At 57.2% G+C, this 23,297-nt stretch overlaps 1 protein-coding gene across 7 annotated transcripts in view; it reads left to right on the top strand.

Annotated features, from left to right (window-relative positions):
- Window positions 1-10,896, top strand: part of Pcbp3 (poly(rC) binding protein 3) — a 52,164-nt gene extending 41,268 nt beyond the window's left edge. For 3 of the 7 annotated variants that reach the window (XM_013505683.1, XM_013505654.1, XM_013505661.1), the window contains exons 10-14: window positions 2,426-2,504; window positions 3,037-3,096; window positions 5,421-5,473; window positions 9,062-9,231; window positions 10,270-10,896. In XM_013505683.1, the coding sequence (XP_013361137.1) occupies window positions 2,426-2,504; window positions 3,037-3,096; window positions 5,421-5,473; window positions 9,062-9,231; window positions 10,270-10,306 (399 nt within the window). In that variant the 3' untranslated portion in view covers window positions 10,307-10,896. The remainder of the gene's footprint in view (window positions 1-2,425; window positions 2,505-3,036; window positions 3,097-5,420; window positions 5,474-9,061; window positions 9,232-10,269) is intronic. The other 4 variants (XM_013505656.1, XM_013505674.1, XM_013505669.1 and 1 more) reach the window with 3 other exon arrangements.
- Window positions 10,897-23,297: the final 12,401 nt, after the last annotated feature.

Below are 23,297 nucleotides of genomic sequence, written 5' to 3' on the forward strand. Positions count from 1 at the left end.
ATATCAGGTTAATATTATCCCATTGTTATTGCAGACTGATCAGGACCACAATCTTCCAAATGAGTGGATGGCGAAGGCTTAAATAAATGAGACAAATGAGATGATTTCAGGGCTCCCAAAAGTTCACAGAATTCGAGATTTTTCTGGGCCTTAAGGCAAAGACCTTCTCTGGGAGGCCTGTATTTATTTGGTTATCAAAACAAGGTGGGGAATACTGAAGTGAGGGAGGGAGGCCCCCAGGGGTTAGTGCTGCCTCCCACACTACACAAGCTGTGTTCACAGATAGACTGCATGTACACATGAGGGAGCTGAGGCCCAGGAGACTGCAAGTTCCCTCCTGACACCCTGGTTGTGAGCCAGCTGCCTTTCCCCTTCACCAGGGTGTGTCCAGCTCCCTGCCATCCTGACCTGCACAGGCTGTGTGGTCTCTAGAAATACCAGGTGGATGGAAGAGGCTGTCCTGGTTGGGCACATTGTGGGCAGGCAAGGGACACGGCACAGGACTAGCAGGTGTGATGGTGTGCAGCTGCTGGGGATCCCCAGCCCGCTACACACACAGGTCACCATACCAGCCTCTCCTGGACAACCCTCATGGTGGCCAAGGCTCACTGCAGGCTGCAGCCCCAGGGTACTCTGTGACACTTGTGTCCAGGAGTGCAGTCCTCTCGCTCCCTCCTGATGCCCTTCAGGTCCTCCCCCTCACCTACCACTGTGACTTGGGCTGGTATCTTGGTATTTTTTTAGTTATCATTTAGTGACAGGACGTCCTGGCCCCTGGCCACCATATCCACTCAGGTAGCTGAAGTGCCATCTGTCAAAGGTCACTTAGCAGTAACCTTTGGGCATCTAGGGCAGACATGGACACAGGTGGTTCGGGCTCTGCCCTCACCTGCGGGGAGCTAGCAGCTGGGCTGTTCCATGCCAGGCGGTACTGTGCCATGAGCCCTCCAGTCCGTCCCAAGACCTTGCCAAACACAACCTCTGAGGGGACTTGGAGCTGAAGCTGACCCCAGGCTACCGTGCCCCTCACCAGAGCTGCTCCAGGTATCCTGACTGGGTCTGGGTTTCCTGAACAGCACACCTAAGTGCTGAGCTTCAAGGCTCAGGAAACAGCTGAGTGCAGAGGGACTGGTGGGGCTGTTAGGGGACTTCTTTTTTGTTGTTGTTGTTTTTTCTGGTACCGGGAATCGAACTCATGACCTTGCACTTGCCAGGCAGGCGCTGTGCTGCTGAGCTAAATCCCCAGCCCCTGTTAGGGGACTTCTTTCATGATGTCCCTGTGTGGGCACATGCCCTCTTCCTAGGAAAGGCAGAAACCAGCCCTCTGAAAGGGCCAGGGCCTGGAGATCCCGGCCAGGGAAGACCAGCTGTCCCATTGGTTGCTGCTGTAGTCTTGAGCTCATCTGACAGAGGTGTCTCAAGGTGTGACCCTGGGGCCTCCTTCGTTGGGACCTCCTACAAAAATGGGAAGTGCGAGCTGGCCAACTAGTTCCCAGAGGCCCCATTTCCAACGCACTCCCTCTGCAGGGGCTGGGGTGCCCCTGACCCTCTTGGGGTTGGGCTGTTCACCTTTGGGGGCTGAATTCCTGGCAAGGGTGCAGGAGCAGCGTGCCCATAACTGCAGGAGCTCACGGGGAAGCTGTGTGGGGCACTGCCTGGTGCAGTCTCCGGGATCCAGGGACCTGAGTTCACAGCTACCCACTCGCACTGGGGACAACAGCTCCGCTCCCTGCCTCTCTCTGCTTACTGTCTCACAGTCACCCGACCCTGCAGCCCAGCTCCAGGAACAAGTTTCCATACCCAACTCGGGGCCCTGTGTTCCAGAGCCCCTTACCCTGCAAAGGATGGAGGCATTCCCAGCACCCTGCCAGCCCTTTGCTTCTAAGGTGTAGCCTAATTGGAAACTTACCCTGTTTTCATCATTCTGCTTTAACCTAAGAAATAAAGCCTATAGGCTACTCCCAGAGGAGAGCCTACCCCCTCCCCTTGGCATCCCTCACACCCTGTAGCCCCATGCAAGGTGCTGTCAGGAAGCTCCTAGAGGTTGCCGAAGGGGTGGGACCCAGGGTGAGGCTGGAGACAGCCTGTCTGGACCCCACAGGAGCTAGCGTGAGTCTGCAAGCCTCCTAGGACCCCCACCAGCCCCACACTGTGGACCTGAGCACCCCGTGCAGCCCCTGGTCCACAGCCTCTACCAGCCTCCTTCCTGCCAGTCTGGTGAGGGGGGCGTGGCTAGTTCAGGCCATGCTGCTGACAGCCACTCCTTGGTTCCACCAGGCCAAGTCCTTGAGTCCTGCTGCGTCTGCCATGTGTCCGCATGGCCCCTCTCTATCTGTGCAAAGTTCTGTTACTTCGTTTTTAATTTGGTGTGACTTGTACTCAATGACGATAACCTTCTTAGCTCTCATGTCCCTCCTACCCCCAGCAGTTGACCAAGCTCCACCAGTTGGCCATGCAGCAAACCCCCTTTCCTCCCCTCGGACAGACCAACCCCGCTTTCCCCGGTACGTACCCAGCTGCCCTTTCTGACCTTCTCTTCTCACCTGGGGACTTCTCTCGGAACTGTCCTTGCACAGTGCAGCGAGCAGCGCAGTTGTCGCAGGGCTGCACGTGGCCGTGGCCGGGCGGGGGTCGGTCTCTGCCATGGGCTGGTTCGTGTCACCCGGCCTCGCACACCCTGCCTGTGAAGCAACGTCTACCCTTTGAGGGTCCCTGCTTGTGCAGCAGCGCGCTGTGCTGCCCGCTGACATCCCCGATGGCCCTTCCCGTGAAGGCTTCTGTGTGGGCAGCCCAGGAGCAGGCACTCCAGTGGCAGAAAAGCGGTGACAGGAGCCAGCCCCAGCCCAGGCCTGCGTGAGGCAGCAGAGCAGCAGGTCCCTCTCACAGAGGCAGAGCTGTCCAGCTGTGGCTGGTGAGGACACTGGACATGCGGTCAACTGCACTGCGCCAGTCATATTTTGAGCTTCCCTAGTTGAAGGGACCTTGCTTATCTCCTTGAGGGCAAAACATTAAACCTCTCTCTTCTTTGCTCTCCAGGAGAAAAGCTGCCTTTACACTCCTCCGAAGAAGCTCAAAATCTGATGGGCCAGTCGTCAGGTAAAGCAGACCCGCGGGTGGGAGAGCAGCCAGGGAGGCCAGCACAGGAGACAGTGCTCGGGGACCGCGCGTGTGCCCAGCACCACATCTACAGTGTGCGCAGCTCCCTGGAGCCCAGCCATAGCGGGCTCGTCTGCTGGGCTAGGGGCTCTAGCGTGCTCAGAGCCTGGCCACCATATCCGCAGGTGGCCTAGTCAGGGAGGGCAGCCTGTGTGCTCCTTGTTTTCAGGTGCCACAGCATGTGGGGCGCGTAGTGAAGCAGTGACCAATGTGTGCTTCCAAAAACGTGTTTCTTTGGAGCTGAGTATACTGATCTGTCAGACTCCGCCCTGTGGCAGTAAGATTCTTGCTCCTAGCACACTGCGAATGGTGCACAGACCCATAGACTCGGTGACTAAGGCTTCAAAAAACAGTTGTCCGGGAGGAGAGTTCCCTGCATTCCTGCGTGGAAACACCTGAGCTCCTCACCCCAGGCGGGCTTTGGGCTGCCAGGATGTCACCCTGTGATGACCTTCCCTAACCAAGGCCCCAGAGACCAGCAGGGCTCACCAGCCTGGCCACAGTGCAGGTGAAGAGGGTGTGAGATGTGTCCTTGAGGGGTGTGGCCTGAGGAGAGTCGCCTCAGTGACTAGTCTGTGCTGGGTGTGAGCTGGGGAGGGTACTGCCTCTGGAGGAGGTGTGGCCTCTGCGAGGGGTGTGTCTTCAGGAGAGTGTGGTCTTGACGGTGTGGCCTGGGGCAGCTACAGGGCTCACTGCAGGTGCTGAGGGACTGGGCTTCTAACATGAGAAAGCACTGGCTCTGGGGCTGTAGTGCCCCCAGATAAATGAACACTGCTTTAAATAGTTGTGTCCTAAACTGCCCCTTTAATTTCAGTGCTCCTTAAAAAGGGTGTGCCACGTTCCCCCTCTGCAGCTCTTCAGGTCCCACATGTGTGACAGCTGTTCCATGCTCATGCTGAGCTGACCTAGGGCTTCTCTCCAGGATGCAGACAGGACTAAGAAATCTTCTACTTGATGTATTAGATGTCACCATTTATGGAGTGTGTGTAGTTAAAACTTTGTATTGAAAAGATTGTCAGTAAAACAAGGGAAAGAACAGAAACTCCAGTTTAGACGTGTAAAAGAAAACAGAATCCAGCATGAGTTGGTTCATGGCGACCCGCCACCTTGCCCCACCGTGCCGGAATGCTGCCCACGGGGTCACTTCAGCAGGGTGAGGACTGCAGATCCTCAGGGACCAGGGAGAGAGCAGTGAGACTGCACTCAGAGCTGGAGAGCGAGGTGTACCCTGAGGAGGCAGGGGCTTGCTGGGGTTGTCCGGGGGCTGCCTAGGTCTGCGTGCAGATGGGACTGAGTGCAAGGACGGGGAGGCCCACAGGGGTCCAGTGGAGGCCCGGTCCTGGGATACCTGTGGGGCACAGCTGCGGGCTAGTGATTAGAAGGGATGATAGGCTTGGGTCTGGTTGGCCCCAATGTCGGGGGCCTCTCAAGGTCTAGGAGAGACAAGAGCAGGGCTCAGCTTTAGACTTTAGTCTGAGCCACCTCTCCAGAAAAAGCCCTAAAGGGATGGCCGTGACGGCTTCCAGCTCGGGACCCTCTGTGCTGTTGTCGCTGGTTTGGAGGCACAGGCAAGCTTGCCCATGGACTCTGAGGAGCTGTTACTTGGTGGTACAGTCTGATCCATGCTAGGATGACAGCTTGGGCTTGTGCTAATCTAGACCCCGTCTTCATCCTTCAGCATAAGAAGGAGACCCACACAGAAATGGGGCTTCTCGCTGGCCTACCAGCTCCTTTCTGACTGAGCTGGCGATCAGGTCTCCCTGCTGCAGGCTACAGAGCCCTGCGTGGGCCTGGCTGCCCCAGCTGTCCAGCCTTTGGACAAAATTAATCAACAGCACTACTCTGGCACCAGCCACCTCCAGCAGGGCCATGGGAGGGGGATGCACAGAGAAAAGCAGAACAGTGCTCAGAGCCAGCAAGGTATCCCATGAGCTGAAGGGGATGAGCACTTGGTTTCAATATGGCAACATGGCCTGTGCCCTGGGTGCCACAGAGGCCCAAGATATGGTGGACACCCTCCTCGTGCCCAGGGGCAGGTTCTACAAATGGGAGCACAGGCACAGTGTGCCAGAGGGAGGGGTGAAATGTCACTGTGCTGGGGCTCCACTTCCTTTTGACAGAAACTGAAGCTCAGGAGGCTGGGCTGTCACGGGGCTGGGAGCTTAGAGGGCCCTGGGCCAGCCCTTGCTCCACCTCGCCCAGCCTGGGGTGCAACTGTGAGCAGCTTTGCCACCAGCCTAACCCTGTCCCCTTGCTGTGCCCAGGTCTGGATGCCAGCCCCCCGGCCAGCACTCACGAGCTCACCATTCCCAATGATGTGAGTATACCCTGTGCCCGCCCGTCCCACTGTCCTCCCGCCAGACACCAGGCATGGGCAGCTGCCACCCACTACTTAGTGACACCTTGTGGTCCCGACCCTTGTTTGATTTTTTTTTTCTTTTTTCCCCCATTTTCCATGGTCTAATGCTTACAAAATGTGTGATTTTGCACTCTAAGATACCAAACAAGAAAGGGGCACTGGTGACTTCAGGGTTCATCAAGGGTTGGGCTGGCAAGTCACTGCCCTAGCTCAAGGTCCAGCCTTGAAGGGCAGGGTGACCCAGGAATGCCCTGAGTAAGTCTCCGCACTGCTGCCCCACCAGGCCTGCCTCTCCTGAGGTTTGAGACTCTGTTGTTGGGCCAGTGGGCTGGAAGTGGGCTAGAAGCCACAGGTCTGTCTGGATCCTGTGTCTAGTGCTGAGGGTCTGCTCATCCTGAGGCTCTGGGCTTCCCCTTAGTCCTCCCTGGGCTGAACAGGAGGACCCTTCCCTAAAATCCTTGGATCATTTCCAGGCTGAGAGGCCAGGAAGGAGAGGGCCCTGTGTGGGCCAAGCAGTGGCTGCCCCCTCTCCAGTTCATGTGTGCCCTGGAGCTGGACTCTCAGGAACCTTCCCTGCTCTGCCCCTCAGCCCAGCTGGACAGGAAGCCTGGATCCTGCCCCTTCCCTATGAGAGCTACTGCAGGAAGCTTGGTTGCTCTAGGGCTCCCTTCCCAAGTGTGGATGGTAGGCTGTAGGGCTATAGGGCAGGAGCCAGGAAAGCAGTGGGCAGTGGAGGGGCCGCAAGACTCTGGCCAGGACTGCTGACCTTCAGGAGCACCTTCCTCACAGGGCTCATGGTGGGCTGAGGGGCAGCCTCTGCACAGGTGGCAGAGCTGCTCCGGGCCTTCTGCCTTGCTGCCTGGAAGACACAATCCCTATCTGTGTAGAGCTGCATAACATTCACTCCAAGCACCTTCGCTGACCAGCCTTCAGCTCCCAAGAATGTTTTTGAGCTTGGGCTGAGTCGACAGGATCACCTGCCCCTGCATTCTCGGAGGCTAGAGATTTCAGCTCTGTACCCTTTAGGACCCAAGTGACGAATGCCATGTGTGCTCCCTAAGCGGGGCTTTTCCTTGGGCCTCTTGTTGACAGCACTGTTCCATTAGCACGTGGATAGCCACTCCAGTCCTAGCATTCACTGTAAGGTGGAAATGGACTTAAGGAACGTACAGATGGGACCTCTTGGAGAGCTGGAGTACAGAACCTGCTCCCTGCAGCTGCATGCCTTGTCTCCCTCCTGGGCACTCTCTGGGAGGGCAGCCAATGCCACCCAGTGCCCTCTGCTACACATCATCCTATGTGGAGGGCCCTCGATGGCCTCCTGCCCACCCAGACCTCTCAGGGATGTCAGGCTTCAAACAACAAACATCATCCACAGAGCCAAGGTTCTGCAGCTGCTGCTACCTTCATAGAGACCAAGAAGACAATTAATCGTGCATTTGTGCTCCCAACACTTACTGTCACCATGACCAAGTCTGCCCCCTGGTCACAGGTGGATCATGCCGCTGTCTTCAGGTCACTTTAGCTCAGATGCAGAAAGGCACCCGATGACAGGATGTGTGCACCCATAAGTGCACAGCAGGGCCTTGGAGACACAGGCTGGGCCCTTGGTCCACTCCTGATGGTCAGTGTGGGCTCCCCACGGCCTCCTTCAGAGCTTGCTCTCTGCTTCTTACCTCTGGTGTCCAGACCCCTGCACTCTGCCCTAAGTACCAAGAGCCTTTCTTGTGGAGCTTGGCGACACCTAGTTGCTTCAGAACATTTCTGTTGCTTTTCTTTAAATTTTTAATGGAGGGATGGATGCAAAAGTGAAGGCACAGTGAGTTTGGGGCTGTGTACAGCAGCGTCTGTAGATCCGAGCGAAGCCAGGTGAGGGGGCACCCTGGGTTGCCGCTGGCCATGATGGGATTGGCCTACTCTGATGGTGGAACAGCAGGCAGAGCTTCCCTCCACCCACGCCCTAGGAGGGGAGGGGAGAGTACTTGTCAGGAGACAGGGGAGCATGGCCTCAGTGCCCCTCAGCTGCTGGGGAAATACAACAAGTAAGCAAGGGGCACCTGAGAGGTCAGTGAGTGCCACCCACACCCAAATGGGATGATGCCAGGACGGAGAGCAGAAGGAGTGGCTGGGAATGGAGGAGGGACATGGGGCTTCCTCCTGGGTGCTGTGCTCTCCCCGCACATGGGCGTTTGCAGGGGCTCTCAGTCACACCTTTTCCAGTTCTCACACCTGGCCCTGTGAAAGATGAAACAAGCTATCTTTGTGCCAGTGCAAGGGGACACAGCCAAACAGGCTAATGAGGCCACACATGTTAGGAAGCCATGACCCTTGGCCTCAGGGGCCACGAACAGAGGTTTCCCTCCATGCTCAGGAGGACCTGATTATCATGGCCCAGTGAGAGCTGGTCCTAACCTAGGTTCAGCAGGGAATGCCTGAACATGAGCAGAATGGACATCCTGAAGGTTTCCTCGGACAGGAGCCAGTTCATGCAGCACCTGGTTCCATCTAGGTGTGCCCTGTTGCTGTCACAGAGGCTTTGAAGTGAGTTCTCTGTCCTGCACCCTCTTACAGCCCACCTGGCCCTTCTGTGCAGCGTCTCGCTATACCACACACAGGAGCAGGAGCGTGTTGCTGATCTTCGACCTCAGCACAACTCTAACTGTGCCCACGGTGGCAAGGGGGCAGGCAAGAGCACCTAAGCTATCCAGGACTGGCACGTGCCCACTGCTGCAGCTCTTGGCCACTTCCTCCCTGGCCATTTCCTTTTCCTGTTCTCACTCCAGTAGGGCCCATGTATGGCCTTGAAGATTCTGTTCTACCCATGGTGAAAGTTGAGGGATGGCAGCTGACCCCTCTGCAGTCTTTCTGGGGTCCAAATTGTCCCCACCAAAACACCAGGGTGGGCTGGAAGGAGCCTACACAGCTGCAGCTGCTACCAGAGGGAGGCCTTGACCTCCAAGTTGCTGTCCCCATGCCCAAGTAGCCCTGCCCTGGCCCATGCTACTTCAGATGGCCCTGCTTTTGACACCTTCCTTGGCCCTAGACCATTGTTCCACTGCTTCAGAGGTTACAGAGTAAAAAGGAAGTGACTACCTGATGTGCTGTCAGAATTTCATCTGAGCTCACAAAAGACAAGGTCTCTGTGGCAATGTGTGTCACATGCTCCTTCAGCCAGTGCATGTGATGCTTCCTCTTGGGGCGGAGCTGTTCCCATCCGAGCAGCAGCCAAGAAGGCGCCAGCCTGGCTTGGCCACCATCAGGTCCTGACTCAGTCTCTGTCTGGCCCATCACTGGCCACTCCTGACAGGACTGAAGGATTGGGGCCATGTGGCCATCAGCTGTTGGTCTGATGGACTTTTCACAGACGGTCTCTAAGCAGAGGGCTCAGCCTGGCAGCACCCCTTTCTCCAGAAGCACTGAGCTCCAGGACAAGGGTAGAGATGGAGGCCAGTACCCTGTCCTCCTGGGGAACTCAGGGACTCTTACAGGTGTCTTGCAGGGCTCTCTTGGGTTCTCCTCTGAGAAACTTCCCCCCTCCTTTTCTAGCTAATAGGCTGCATAATTGGACGCCAAGGGACCAAAATCAATGAAATTCGTCAGATGTCCGGGGCTCAGATCAAAATCGCCAATGCCACTGAAGGGTCGTCAGAGCGTCAGATCACCATCACGGGGACCCCGGCCAACATCAGCCTTGCCCAGTACCTCATCAACGCCAGGTGAGTGACTCTGCTGGGGAGTCGTCCAGGGCCCCACATTCTGGCCTAGACAGAGTGAAGGCAGGTGGGAGGCCAACTACTCTCACCTTCCTGGCTGGACATGGGGACAACTGTTACAGAGATGGTCTCCACAGAGACATGGCCACCCCATCACCTGAAAGTCACCTGTGAGGAGCCAAGATGCTGGAGCAAGGGGCATCCAGGCTGGCCAGGAGGAGACCCCTGGAGGCTGCCCCTCCACCGTGTGGATTGGCCCACGGGCACTTGTGACTTAGCCTCTGCTCTCTGGTCCTCCCTCTTCCCACTCACACAGGACAGAATAGGTTGGGGACAGTACAGGCCCTGGCCCTGTTCCTTCCACGGCCTTGCCCAGAATCAAGATGAGCCCATTATAACTCACACCCCACACGCAGAGCTGAGATGCACCCAGGCATCACAAGGACACGTGCTCCCCAGCCAGACCGCTGGTGGGCAGACACAACCCCACGGGCCACACAACTCGCTGTCCTGGTGCTGAGCTCCAGGCCAGCGAGGAGCGAGGATGCACAGGGAAGACCAGGACCCCCCACCCAGACTTCCCCTTTCCATCTCTGCTCTCCCCCACTGACACCTGCAGGGCCAGTCTGGCACCTTCTGTCCACCTGGTTGGGTGGGGTGATTCAGCCTGGAGGGGTCCAGACTTCCCGAGCCTGGCACATGCCTCCCTGCCCGTGGGCAGCAGCACTGCTGGAACCTGCTCCGGTGGTACAGGACACTGACCCCTCTCACACTCAGTCATCCCTGTGACAAGCATGAGTCCCTTCTCAGCCAGAGGAGGGAGCTCCAGAGGCTGAAGCCCCTGTCAGGGCGCCATAACATGGCAACAGGCAGCAGGGGTTGCTGGCGGGGGAGAAAGGCCTCTCACCAGACTGTGCTGTCCTCTAGCACACTACCGCCCCTTTGGGGACCCAGGGGCACATGGGGGCTGTGAGGGGGTCACCCTGCCTGCCTCACTGCTAACTGCCTCACGGGGCCTCTATGTGCCTGTGTCTGTTCCAGGCTGACGTCCGAGGTCACCGGGATGGGTGCGCTGTAGTCCCGCCCAGGACCCTCCATCCTGCACACCTGATGCTCAAGCCTGCAGCCTCACTGGCCGCCTGCCCCTCCTGCAAACATGAATAGAGCGTTTTCTTTACTAGCAGAGCCCACGTGTGCTGTGGACATGGCACAGACATCCACGCCCACGCCCCGAGTTAGCTGTGCCCGTCCCTGCGTCCGCATGCTGTGCTGGTTACTTTAATGCCTCATGGTACTCTGTGTGGCGTCTTAGAGACCTGTTCCTCAGTGTCAGTGTGACTGTCTGTTTTAAGAGTTGGCTGCTTTGTCAGCACTTCTGTGACCTGTTCTCCCCCGCACTTGGACACCCTCCTTCCCCGCATCATGCTGACTCAGTTTCCCCTCAGAGCCCTGATGTCTGGGTTCATGTTTCCACTCCGGGTCATGTGCTAGAGTCAGGGTGTCTTTCCTGCACCTGCAGGGAGTGCCTGGGAGAGGAAGAGCTTGGGGGTGACCTGAGGAGCAGGGTGGGGGCAGAGGTTGCTGGTCTGCTGCCTGGGGTGTCTCATGGCGGCGTCCAGGAAGCCCTTGGCACTCAGTGTTGGAGTTAATAAATGTCATGTGCCCTTGCCTCTGGCTCTTCTCTGCCCGCACACCTGTGGCCAGCAGGGGGCTGCACCCATGACCAGCACCTGTGGCCAGCCTGTCGAGTGGAGTCCGGGTTCTTTCTCCCCGCCACAGATTAAGGTTATTCTCACTCTCTCTGCTACCTTCCAAAGCTCTTTTCTGTTTTATTTGCACAGCCACCTACAAAAACAAGAACTGCATGAGTCAGCACCCCCAAACTTGCAGCTAAACTTGTCTTTTGTGTCACGTGCCTCTTCTGTGTGACCCAGAACCAGAGAGCACGCCTGAGCCCAGCAGGGACGCTGGTGCAGTGTCATGGGACACAGAACACATTTGTGGAGGCCTCGTGCAGCCTCCCCTCCATAGATGCTGCTCTGCCTGCTCTGATTTGGGGTGAACTCATCAGCCCGGGCACAGCCACACCAGCCTGGACACGGTCAGAACTGTGGACAAGCCCCTCCCACCTGAGTAGACAGTTTAGAGTTTGTGTGAGACGGAGGTTCAGCAGTGACTTCACAGACACTGGATCCATGACAGGACAGTCCCCATGCCTGACTCAGAATGCAGAGGGTATTAAAGGCATACCGCAAAGTTAGGCGCAGAATCATTTTGACAGGAATAGGTTTAATCCTGCATACCCATAACGGAAACTTGAAGCCATAAACTTGGAAAGAGTAAAGGTTTGCCCTGGCTCACAGCCTGAGAGCTTCATGTCCATGGCAGGTTGGCCCCTCGCATGTGGGGTGTGGTAGCACCCATGGGAAGTGAGGCGGAACAGAACCATTCCTTTATGATCAAGGCCAGGGGTCCCACTGTCCTCTTCAAGGGCTTGTCCTGTTTTTTATTAATGCTTTAAAACATTTTTTGCAGTTAACTGGAGAATGTCATTTTTTGTTTAATGTACTGAAGTTTTGTCTCCTTAAACACTTAAAAATATATTTTCCACCTTGGGTGGGGATGAGGTAATTAGTAACAGTTCTGATGGGTCTGATTAACATAAACCAAGATATTAGTCCATGCACGCCAAGTTATGAAGTGCCCTGCACTGGGTGGTTACTATCAAGAGAAATCAATTTCTCACACATCTGCAGGATGGCAGTCAGAGATCAGGGTGCCAGGCCAGATGGGTGCGGAGGGCCGGTGACACAGATGGTAAAAACCTTTTACCAACAGACAAGGGATTCGGGAAAGAGGAGAGTTTATTCAGATCACTGAGTGCACTGTCAAGTGGCGAGTTTCCAAGAGGACTTGTGCGTGATGGTGGAGACGGGTATCATTATGAGGGGTAAACCTGGGCAGAGGGGTGTGGACAGCCGACCTAAGTGTCTTGGGAATCTTCTCCCAGGACGCCTGGTGTCTGTTGACCCTTCGGGAACCTGTATAGTTTCACAGTTGTGCCCTCAAGTTGCAAACTGTCAAGGTCTCTCTCAGCTTCTACAGAGGCCCTCAAACCTTAGCCCTGGGGAGGGAAGAATATTTTCATGGTTATGCTGTTTCAGTCCTTACTAGTACAGCACGTACTTGTGCTGGGTAGAAGTGTGTTGTCAAAGTTCAGGTGCTGAGAACTTCAACCTTTTGTCACAGCGGTCCTGGTGCAGCCCAGTCCCTTCTGGGTTACAGATGCCTCCTGCTTGCTGTGTCCTGGGGTGAGCACTCTGGGACCCCTTTACTAGGGCACCAGTCCATTTGCGAAGGCTTCACCCTCAAGACCTAGTTTCCCTGAAGGCCTCGCCTCTGGGCACCACCACAGCAGTTGAAGATTCCAACGTAAGAACTTTGAGAGACACAAGCATTGGCAGTGCAACCAACTGAGTTGAACTGCTCTACTTAACAAAAAAGATCTATGGGCTCTAAGTCTAATTGCATCAAGTAACAAGATCCCACTCTGCCTGGAGCTGGTGCCTGATGTGCTTCTGTCTTGCAAGTCGTCCACTCTGTTTCACAGGTCTGATACTTCGTTATTTCTGCTCTGCCATGGGCAGCTGCGCCCCAGCCCTGGCAGTTCTCCATGTTCGTACTCGCAAGGAGCCCTCCTGCCCTCTGAGCATGGTGTTCTTCCCCTTCCCTTTCCTTACCACCCTCTCTGGTGCCCTTGTTTCATCTGTGCTTCCCAAGCAGAGCATTTGCTACACCGCAGGGACAGGTGGGGAGGGCAGCAGGGCAGGGCTCTCGCACTCCCGAGCAGGCTCAGTGCCATCGTGGATGCTGGGCCGGGGCCTCCCCACTGCGCACCCTGCAGGCCCTGGTCAGCCACTGTGGTTTCAGTGCTTAGAGCTGAGCTGTGGTCGGCACTGAAACTTGGCAGCAGCTGCACCGGGACAGAGGGAATGGAAATGTGTGTGCGCCCCATCCCAGCGTCCTCGGGGCTGTGCTCTTTGCTCCTGGTGAGGGGCACCAGGCAGTCCAGCTCCACATTGGGAGAGCCACGCAAGGGAGCCCAGGCAGGACCTGTGCCTATAGCTCTGGGGCCAGGGTTGCTCTGTGCAGGTCAAGAGTTGAGGGCTAAGGACCAATGCCTCTCTGAGCCCCCATGTCTGTCCGGCTCCTGTCCTGAGACCCTGGGGTACAGAGTGCAAGGGAAAGGAGTCAGCCACTGTCCTTCTCTGTTCCCACAGTGGTCCTGGCACCTGACCCTGTCTCTACAGAAGAAGGTAGGGCAATGGCTGCTCCAGGGCCCTGGAGAGAGGCCAGGTTAGGCCCCTACCACCCACCTCCTCGGCCCACCCAGTGAGCCCAGTGCCTGGCCTAGCACAGCTGTCCCCCAGTCCAGGTGGCCACAGCAGGAATCAGTGGGCAGCTTGAACTCTCAGGTGTCTACTATGGCCCATGGCCCAGCGGCGAGGAGACACACTCAGGGCGGGTAGAAGAAAACCACACCTCAGAAGGAAACCTTAGACCAGTATCCCTATGAAGAAAGAGGCAGCCCTCTGCAGCATAGTGGCAAAGCCCACAGGAAGCACTGGGCACCAGGACTGTGGCATCTGCCCACAAGGAGCATAGTTGGTTTCCATCCAGAAACCAAGTCAGCATCTTACAAATAAGTGACAATGGCTGGGCGTGGTGGTGCACACCTGTAATCCCTGCACTTGGGAGGCTGAGGCAGGAGGATCATTGCGAGTTCAAGACCAGCCTGGGCTACAAAGTGAGCTTAAGGCCAGCCTAAACTGCATAGCAAAACCCTGTCTCAAAGAGACAAAAAAAGAAAAGAAAGAAAAAAACAAGGGACAATAACTCTCATTTCCATGGCACAGATAAAGTATTGGCGAAAATCTACACCATTTCACGATGAAAATAACCAACAAACTAACATGGATGAAAACTTCCTCAGCCTGGCTGTTAGGGTCACTTTGTGTCTCTGAATTCATGTGTTGCCGTCCCCAGGGCCCTAGAGCATGGCCATATTTGGACATAAGGTCATCAAAGATGAGAGTGAGTTAAAATGAGGTCATTAGAGTGGCCCTAATCCAACACAACTGTGTCTTTACAAGAAGAAGAAATTTGGACATCAGACAAGTATCCACGGAGGAAAAAGATCATGTGAGGACACAGGAGAAGATGATTGTTGGCCAATCGGAGAGCCACCTGGGACAGGCCCTCCCTCACAGCCCCAGAGAGAAGGCTCTGAGCACTACATCCCTGGACTCACAGCCTCCAGAACAGCAAAGAACCAAATTCCTGTCTTCATTGCCTGATCCATGCTATTTTGTTATAGCAGACTAAGACATCTGTCCATTTCTGGGAAAAGAGAGGGAAGGAAGAAGGGAGGGAGGGAGAGAGGGAAGAAGGAAAGAAGGAAAAGAAAAAAATGAAAGGAAGGATTTTGGTAGGTGTTGGTTGAATCTGCAGATCACTTTGGGGAGCACTGCCATCTTGCAATACTAAGGGAGGGAGGGGCAAAGCCACCTACAGACTGGGAGAACTTACTTCCAAACCACATATCTGATGAGGGATGTGTCAGTCAGCTTTCCATCACTGTGACAAAATACCTGAGAGAATCGACTCAGCAGGAGAAATGTTCATTTTGGCCCACACCTTTAGAGGTTCTCCATGACCACGTTGCCCTGTTGCCTGGCCTGTGGTACGTGGCACATCATGGTGGTAGGACCCGGGAGAAGAGGGTTGTTCACCTCATGGCAGGCAGGAAGGAGAGAGAGAGAGAGAGGAGGAGACAGAGTCCCAACACCTTCGAGGCTGCACTCCAGGGACCTGGCTCCTCCATCACTGCCCAGAGTGACACAGGGAGGGCGGGCCTTCAACACGTGGCCTCTGGGGAATTTCAGATCCAGACCCAAGGACTTGTATGTTGGGTACACAAAGAGCTCCTGAATGTGCACATACACATGAGTTTCTTGGCCACGAAGAACATTGGCGTGATCCTTTGATAGCACCTGAACAAGTTTTGCAAGTTGATCAAGATAGCAGCCTCAGTCAGTGTTGGCTTCCTGAGTGTAGTCATGGCACGGTGATTAGGAGGGAGCACGTCCTTGTTTTGGGAGATGTCTGCACTCAGCTAAGCCCATAGGAGCCTGGAGTGTGGGTGGCACCAAGAGCTGGCTATGGGACAAGGGGACAAGCCACAGTGACCCTGGCCCTTCAGTCACAGCATGGCTGCCTGTGGTCACCACTCCCAGCTCCTCCATCTGAGCTGCCCTTCTCCCAGGCAGCACAGGTGCAAGGCCACAGAACCGCTGAGCTGGCCTGTGCCAGCCTTGTGTGGGCAATGCTAGATGAATCTGCCAGACAGGAGGATGCAGTGAGGCACGACATGGGAGAGGAAGGTGTGATCCATAACTGGATCACAGACCTGCAAACCCAAAGAATCCATGGGAAAACTGCGGGCAATAAAATCAGTGTAAACTGTTATAAAATCAACCCTTGTAAATGAATAGCTTTCCAGGCAAATGGTAACATTATAGTGGAGGAGGTAATCCCATCCATCATGGTAAAGGAGACAGGAAGAGAGAAAAAGGGTAAAATCTGCAGGCCCAAACCCAGAGCAGCCCCAAGCATGGATTGTGTATGAGGAAATGAGAGACTCAGGAGGGACCCAGCCTGAGTGCAGTGAAAGTGCATGCTGTGCCCGGCCTGGCCCTCGCTCTGCCTGGCGAGGCCTGGTGCTGGCCCCAGTGCCGTGTTGGCTTCCATCTGTGGGTGGCACTGGTGCTGTCTGGGAGGTCCTATGCTGTGATTGTATTAGTGGGTGTCTCTGCAGGAGGCCAGGGGCATCCAGCCTTTCTCCCCTCCTTTCTACCAGGAGACAGCTAGACACTAGAGGTGGTCCCCAGGCACCCCATCATAGGGACCCCTGGTCCCTGCTGCCCAGCTTTGACCCTGCAGGGCCTCCACTCACCAGCCTGTGCTCACCGAGGTTCAGAATCCAGGCAGGGAGTGAGGGACAGGTATCAGCCTCCAGCCAGAGCCCCTGCTTCCTGGCCACAGAGTGGAAGGTGACCCCTCATGGGGACATTCTCCTAGGAAGCAAAGAGGACACCTACCCACAGCCCTGGCCAAGGGTCTGGCCACAGAGCTGCATTCGTGGTGGCCAGCAGGGTGAGAGGATGACACCGCCATCTCACAAGGTCACTGGTGAGAACCCAGGGCCCCAGAAGGCCCGTCCCTCCCCCATGCCTGACCCTGGTCCCAGGCTGGAGAGCCCACGAGTGGGCGCTCAGACATCAGGTGCCCACCTGACTCAGAAAGCATCCCCCCATCCTTGGGGTTCCAGCGTGGCCAGCAACTAGAGCACTGGGTGTCCCCACGGTCCAGGGGGCAGGACGCTGTGGGAAGTCCCAGGGCGACTCTCCCCGCTGCAGCTGCTCTGGCCTCAAGCTGCAGGTGGGCCTTGGAGTGGCCGGTGACCCAGAGCTGAGGCTGCTCACCATTCTGTGTCTCTGGGCTGAGCCTGCGGACCGCTGGCCTAGTGGCCTTCCAGATGACATGCACTCTGATGACCCGCAGGGCATGTCACAAACCCATCCCTGTGGAAGCCTCAGCCTGTGCTCTCCTGGACGCGAGTGGGTTCAGGCACTGGGCCGCCAGTGAGGGCTGAGGGAGGTGACCTGGTCCCCATGCCCAAGGGCCTCCGTATGGTCTGGTGCAATCCCCCAGGCAGGCAGAAGAGGGCACCCCAGGCCTGCAGCTCAGCCTGATTTCTGAAGGAGCAGGGGTATGGGGAGAAGAGGACACTGGGGTGGGGAAAGAGAGCCCACAGCTATGTGGGCAAACAGAGAATGGGGACCCCCCGCTCATCTTGCCCCATGCCCTTCGGTGACCCCTGAATGCCCCAACCCGTGCTAGGCCCCCAGTGGACCTTTGCTGGTGGCCGTATCCCTGGGAGTCCCAAATCCTGCCCCCCACTAACCCCAACGCCACCATCAAGGTCCCACCCCATCACTGCAGGGGGTGCCTCCCAAGCTGGGCCTGGACAGCAGGATCCCTGCCCTGCCCTGCCCCCAAGAGTTTCTCGCCTCCTGCCCCAGCTCAGCTTGTAGGCCCTGTGGTGCTGTGTCTCAGGAAGCAGCCCTGAGGTCCTCAGGCTGAGCCCTGGGGCCTCTGCCTCCCTGCCGCTGGGGGCACTGAGGCCTGGTGCCTGGGAGGCCTCCCTCTGGGCCTCCAGCAGGCTGTACCAGCACCCCAGTGACTTCAGATTTGTCCAGAATCAAGGTGACTGTGCCTGGCTTCCTACATGTCCCAGTCCCAGGGAACCCAGGGAGGCATCCATGATACTCAAAAAAAAGGTTTTATGCTGGGTGTGGTGGTACCTGCCTGTAATCTCAGCACTCTGGGAGGCTGAGGCAGGACAACTGTAAGCTTGAGTCCAGCCTGGGCAACTTAGCAACTTAGCAAGACTGTGTCTTAAAATAAATTAAAAGGGGGCTGGATATTTAGCTAAGCGGCAAAAGCGCCTGCCTGGCAAGCGCAAGGTCGTGAGTTCGGTTCCTGGTACCGGAGAAAAACCAAAAAAAAAAATTAAAAGGACTAGAGGCATGGTGGTGCAAAGGTCCTGGGTTCAATCTCCAGTACCCCAAAAAATTCTAGTGGAGGGTCTTGAAGCAGCCCTGGCTACCCAGAAGCCTCACTGCTTTTCCAGGAGTGCTGTGTTCTTCCCAGACTCTCTGGGATGTGATAAGGTGGCAGAGGGAAGGGCAGTGTGGGCTGGGGAAGGTCCCCGAGGACACACAGGGATGGGAGCCGTGTGTCCACACTGAGGCTAAGGTGGGCAGGTCCTTGGCCTCCAGGGGGAGCTGCACCACACACCACCTCCAGTCCTGCCAGTGAGTGGGATTCTTCTGGACACCTTGAGAGACTGGAGCTCCCAGGAGAATGTCCCTGGCCTGGAGTCACACAACAGGATGACGCTCGCTGCCCTGGTGCCGCCAGCCTGGGTGCAGCAGCCGGGTGCCACGGCTTCTCCGCCAGAGCCCCAGGCCTGAGCCATCTGCCCCTACAGACACAGCATGCTGGGCAGAACTATCTGCCCATCTGAGGGGCTGGCACAGTGGCCGGGACCTGGGTGGCTGTGCTCGGCTCCTTGCTGGAGATAGGGTGCCCCCTTCTCTCTGGCACCCGAAGGGGCAAGGGTACCTCTGATATGGGGGCCCTCTCCCCAGGAACTGAGGGGATGGCAGGCATGGGGCGCACCTGTGCCCCACTACTCCAGGGCTGCTGCAGGGGGGTGGCAAGTGGGGGTCAGCAGGCCGCTTAGCAAGACCCTGTCTCAGGATGTGGAAGTAAAACTAAAGAAGGCTGGGGGCGAAGCTGCCGGCTGAGCACACACAAGGCCCTGGGTCCAATCCTGCATCGCAGAGAGTGGAGGTGAGCAGGGTGCACAGGGCCGTGGAGCCCTCAGCCCGTGGCCATGTCCATGAGCAAGCACCAGAGGGGTTCAGCACACAGCCCCGGGCTGAGCACGTGCTCGCCTCGGAGCCCCTGCCTCGAGCAGGAAGCTGCGTCCGGCGGCCGCCCTGGGAATGAGCAGCAAGTGGGCCAGAGGAGGTGGGGCCAGGGCGCACCCGGGGCCTGGACGTCCAGACTGTCCAGCTCCATGCTCACGTCCAGCTCTGTCCCCACGTCCGGCCCCAGCCCTGCTCCACCCACTGCCCCCCCAGGTCGGCAAGGCAGGAAGTGACTCATTGCCAGGAATGCTGGGCGCCTCCCAAACCCTCGGGGCCCTCGGCTGGGCTCTGGGTGTCCAGGTATCCAGCTGATCATGGCTGTCACTTCCTGGGGAGCCCCCTCTTCCACCCTCCCTTCCCCACCGTCACCCCACCCCCCTGGCTGTGTCCTCCTCGTCCAGCTTGGCTCTGTGGAGAGGAGCCAAGCTGCTCCCCAGGCCCAGCAGTGAGAATGCTGCTGCCAGATGTTTGCTCTTTCCGAGGAAACAGAGGCCAGTGTGAGGTAACGGGAACATTAACCCCTCCAGCTCCATGCCCTCCAGGCCTGTGCAGGGCAGGTCTCCTGATGAGCCCTGGGGGCGCGAGCCAAATGTTTTTTTTGGTATCGGGAATCGAACTCAGGACCTTGTGCTTGCGAGGCAGGGGCTTGTGCTGGTGAGCTGTATCCCCAGTCCAGAGGCTGGGACGTGAGGATGACCCTGCCCAGCCATCTTGCTTCCAGGTGCCTTGTCCCCACCCTGGGCTTTCCTGGGGGCCCTGCATTCCCGGCCCCTCTCCCTGAGTCAGGTTCTCAACTCCTCTGGCTATCTCGGGCCACACCCCGGCCTGTCCTTCATGAGACCCTGCCCACCCAGGACAAGGAAGTGGGTGTCATCCCTCCAGGACTGTAGCAATGTATGAGGGGCCTTCGGTAGGAAGGTGTGGCCAGTCCCACCCACCCCACATGGTTTCTCCCCAAGGGCCTAGCAGTGACCATGGCCACCCCTGCAGCCTGTCACCTGCCCTGGACATTGTGTGTCCCCTGACATCTGTAGAGAGGACCAGGAAGGGTGCTCCAGGCCAGGCCCCTGCATGCAAGAGCACTTAAAGCCTCTGTCTGTGACCACCATGTTTACAGTGCCAGCTCCCGGGTGGGATGCCCCAGTGAGTGTGTGTGTCCTGCCTCAGTCTGAGGAGATGACAGGATCATGCTCCCGGGACGATGTGGGCAGTGGGCTCTGAGCTGAGCTGAGCTCCCCCAGGGCCTTAGGGAGGTGCTCGAGCCCATGGCTACATTGAGGGGGTTCTGGGGGAGCCTTCCTTCCTTGCTTAGGAAAAGGAAGGTGCTGGCCCAGTTGGTTCTGGTTCCAAATGCCAGCAGTGCTCCCAAGATCTCTGCTCCTCAGACACATGGACCCCGACCAGCCTGTCAGTCTTGGAGTCTGGGGGTGGAGCAACCATCATGAGGCTGGAGGGCTGTTCCCCACCACAGATTCCGAGGGTCCCTGGGCACCCTGTGCACAAATGCAGCTATTTCCCAGCCAGTCTCCATGTCCGAGTCTCACTGGAAATTAAAACCCTGAGCTTTCAGTCAACAGAACAAAGGGAATCAGGCTAATCTGAGGCCCAGGAAGCTGCCTGCCGGATCGGATCCCACAGCCTGTCAGGCTGAGCCGGGAGGCAGTGGCTGCTGACATCTCCACCGCAGTGCATGAGAGTGACTGGACAGTGAGCACCAGCCCGTGGAGGGCGTCCTGCCACCAGGACCCAGAGATGCCCCCACACAAGCCAACCTTGTTCCTGCACACCTCCCTACTGGCGTCCTCGGCAGGGTATGGCGCAGCCTCAGGCCCTGTGCTTCAGGGAGCCTGGGGCCCCAGGATGGTTGCACAGCCTGGGATGAGAAGCCCCCTGGTGTGAGCCTCTGGGCATCACAGATAATGCTTGAAGAACTTGAATCTGCCACCTGGCACAGGATGGGGAGGCCCTCCTGGCAGGGAACCTGCACACTGACCAGCACGGTCCAGTCCCCTCCCATGCAGTCTGGGTCCTTGTGCTGCCTGGACCTGCACCGGCACCCACAGCAGGCGCCAGGGCCCGGGGCCCTTTCCCCACTGCAGGCAGAGGGCTGGGCTCCAAGACCCCTGCCTCCAGCCAGTCCTGTTGATACAGGAAAATAAAAACTCCCAACCTGAATGATATCTGGGACAAGTTCGTGTTCTCTAAAATCGACGAATGAATTTTAGGAACAGCAGAGGTTAAGAGCAGAATATATTTATTGAGGGAAAGAAAAGAAAGCTTCTGTCCAAGAGAGGGACAGAAGGGGGGCCCGAGTGGGTTACCCGGCGACTCTGTCTTTTCTGGGGACTTTTATAGAGCAAAACTACAAGGTGAGGTGGGTCCAAGGTAGGGGAAAAAATGGACAAAACTATGGTCAGCCAACAAGAATTGTTCAGGTAAAATTGATTAAATTGGGATCAAATGGGGAAGCAAGTCACGTAGCAAGGGGCATGAATATAGAACAGGGGCTTTTCCTGTAAGGGGTTGGGTCAGGGACTCTTTAAGGCGATTGCTACCTATTTAGAATATCAATCCCTGATGTCCATCCCTAGGGAGGTCTGTGGGTGCATTTGTTTAGTCCTTTGTCTTGAGGTCTGGCCCACAGCAAATACGCACCTTTCCTGTTGGCTGCTTCGAGGGCCTGGCCCTGTCTGACCGCCTGTAATATTTCTATCTAACTCAGCTGCCTACAACACTGTGAGCCCCTCCTTCGGTCACCGCTGTCCCTGGCTCTGCTTTTGTTACTAATACGGCGGCTCGTTGCCAGCTAAGAACACGTGGGAGGCCCCTGCAGATGCCGTGGCTTGGATGGACCCAGCTGACAGCGTTAAGGCCACCCACACCCACGCCCTGTGCTACCATCCTGGTCACTGCAGCCTTTGGGTCAGTGGCTCTGGCAGCCCAGGCGGCGGCCCTGCCCGACCCCAGAAGTGGGTCAATGCTTGGCTGCTCCTCAGCAGGTGACTCACTTTTGCAGACTGCAAAAGGGGCAGGGAGACAGGAGCTTCTCTGTCTCCCGTGCCCGGCAGACCTTGGCCAAGCCTGGCCCTGGGCCAGACCACAGGGACCCAAGGAGTGGACCATGGAGACAGATGCCTGGGAGGGAAGACTCCCGCAGCGAGAGGCCGGAGGCCAGGCCGCGCCCTGGCTGGCAGTGTCTGCGCCAGCCCTAACGTCTGAGGGGAGGTCACCATGGAGACTGTGTGCAGCCCCGGGAAAACATTACCTTCCTTAATGAATCATGTTCTCAGTGGGGAAGAAATCCACTCCGCACTCAGGCAGTAAAAAGACATCCAAAATGTCTTTGTCCATCAATGCGAGGAGGACCCGACCTTTGGGTAAGGACGGTGCCTTCCCTACCCATGTCCAAGGAGGAGTAAATGCTCCGGAATCACTGCAGACAAGGATGGGCTCCTCAGCCATCACCACACCCTCTTGGAAGACCCGGAAATTCCCGGGACATCTCTCTTCCCAGCCCCAAGAATGGGAACAAACACCTATCCAGGGCAAGCTGCTCACAGTGAGAGAGCAGCAGGAGGATGACTGGGAGGGGCCTGAGCCCGCCCGCAGGAGGAGGTGTGTGTGGGCCAGAGGCTCCTGGGGTGCACCTGAGGGGGACCAAGGGGACGGCTCGGCCAGGGCTGCGCGTATCAGGAGCCTGGGCCTGCCTGCTTGGGCTGCACCTCAGCCACGCACCTCTGAGCACACTGACCTGACACAGTTTCCCCATCTGGGCTGGGGGTGAGATCCACCTCAGACCTTGGACCCAGACAAGCCCCAGGATGGCTCTGGGGACTCACGCCCCAGCCCAGACTCCAGCCATGCCACAGCTTCCCTGTAGGGTTCAGAGTGAGGCTCTGCGCGGTGGCCAGGCAGGCGATCAGAGCACACGGAGTACGCTCCAACGGGCTCTTGAGCCACTCAGAAGAGCGGGAGGACCAGGCAGGTCTGGGAGGGTCATGGGCACCATCCTGCTGTCAGCCCCCAAGTCCCGGTGCCACACAGGGCTCAGGGGGAATCTCTGGACAGCGCTGAGGCCTTAGGACAGGGAGGGAGCCTTGGCCTGGCTTGGGAACCACACCTAAAGCAGGAGCTCTGGGTCCTGCCCCAGGGCAGATGGGCTCCGTGTGGCCAGGACGTGAGACCTGGCAGTGTCCCTACTGTCCTGTGCAAACTACTTCCTTCCTCAGTGAAGGCCCCTGGTACCCTGGAGAGGACCCAGACATGGATCTGCCTGGCAGAACCTGCACCAGCCTCCCCAAGAGCCATCAGGGTTCTTAGCGCACGGGCGGTGCGGGGGTTCTCTTTTAGAAATGATTTTAACTGATTCATAAAACAAAGCCGCCAACCTTTCAGTGCGGCACACACTGCAACTCTGAGTCAGGCCAACCAGCTCCTCACTCTGTCCTTCCCCGCTTGGAAGAAAACCGCCTCCCTCCAAAAACGCTGGGAAAGGAGGAGGGAAGGGGA

This window comes from Chinchilla lanigera, unplaced genomic scaffold (genome assembly GCF_000276665.1).
Source record: "Chinchilla lanigera isolate Chin_1 unplaced genomic scaffold, ChiLan1.0 scaffold00006, whole genome shotgun sequence".
NCBI lineage: Eukaryota > Metazoa > Chordata > Mammalia > Rodentia > Chinchillidae > Chinchilla > Chinchilla lanigera.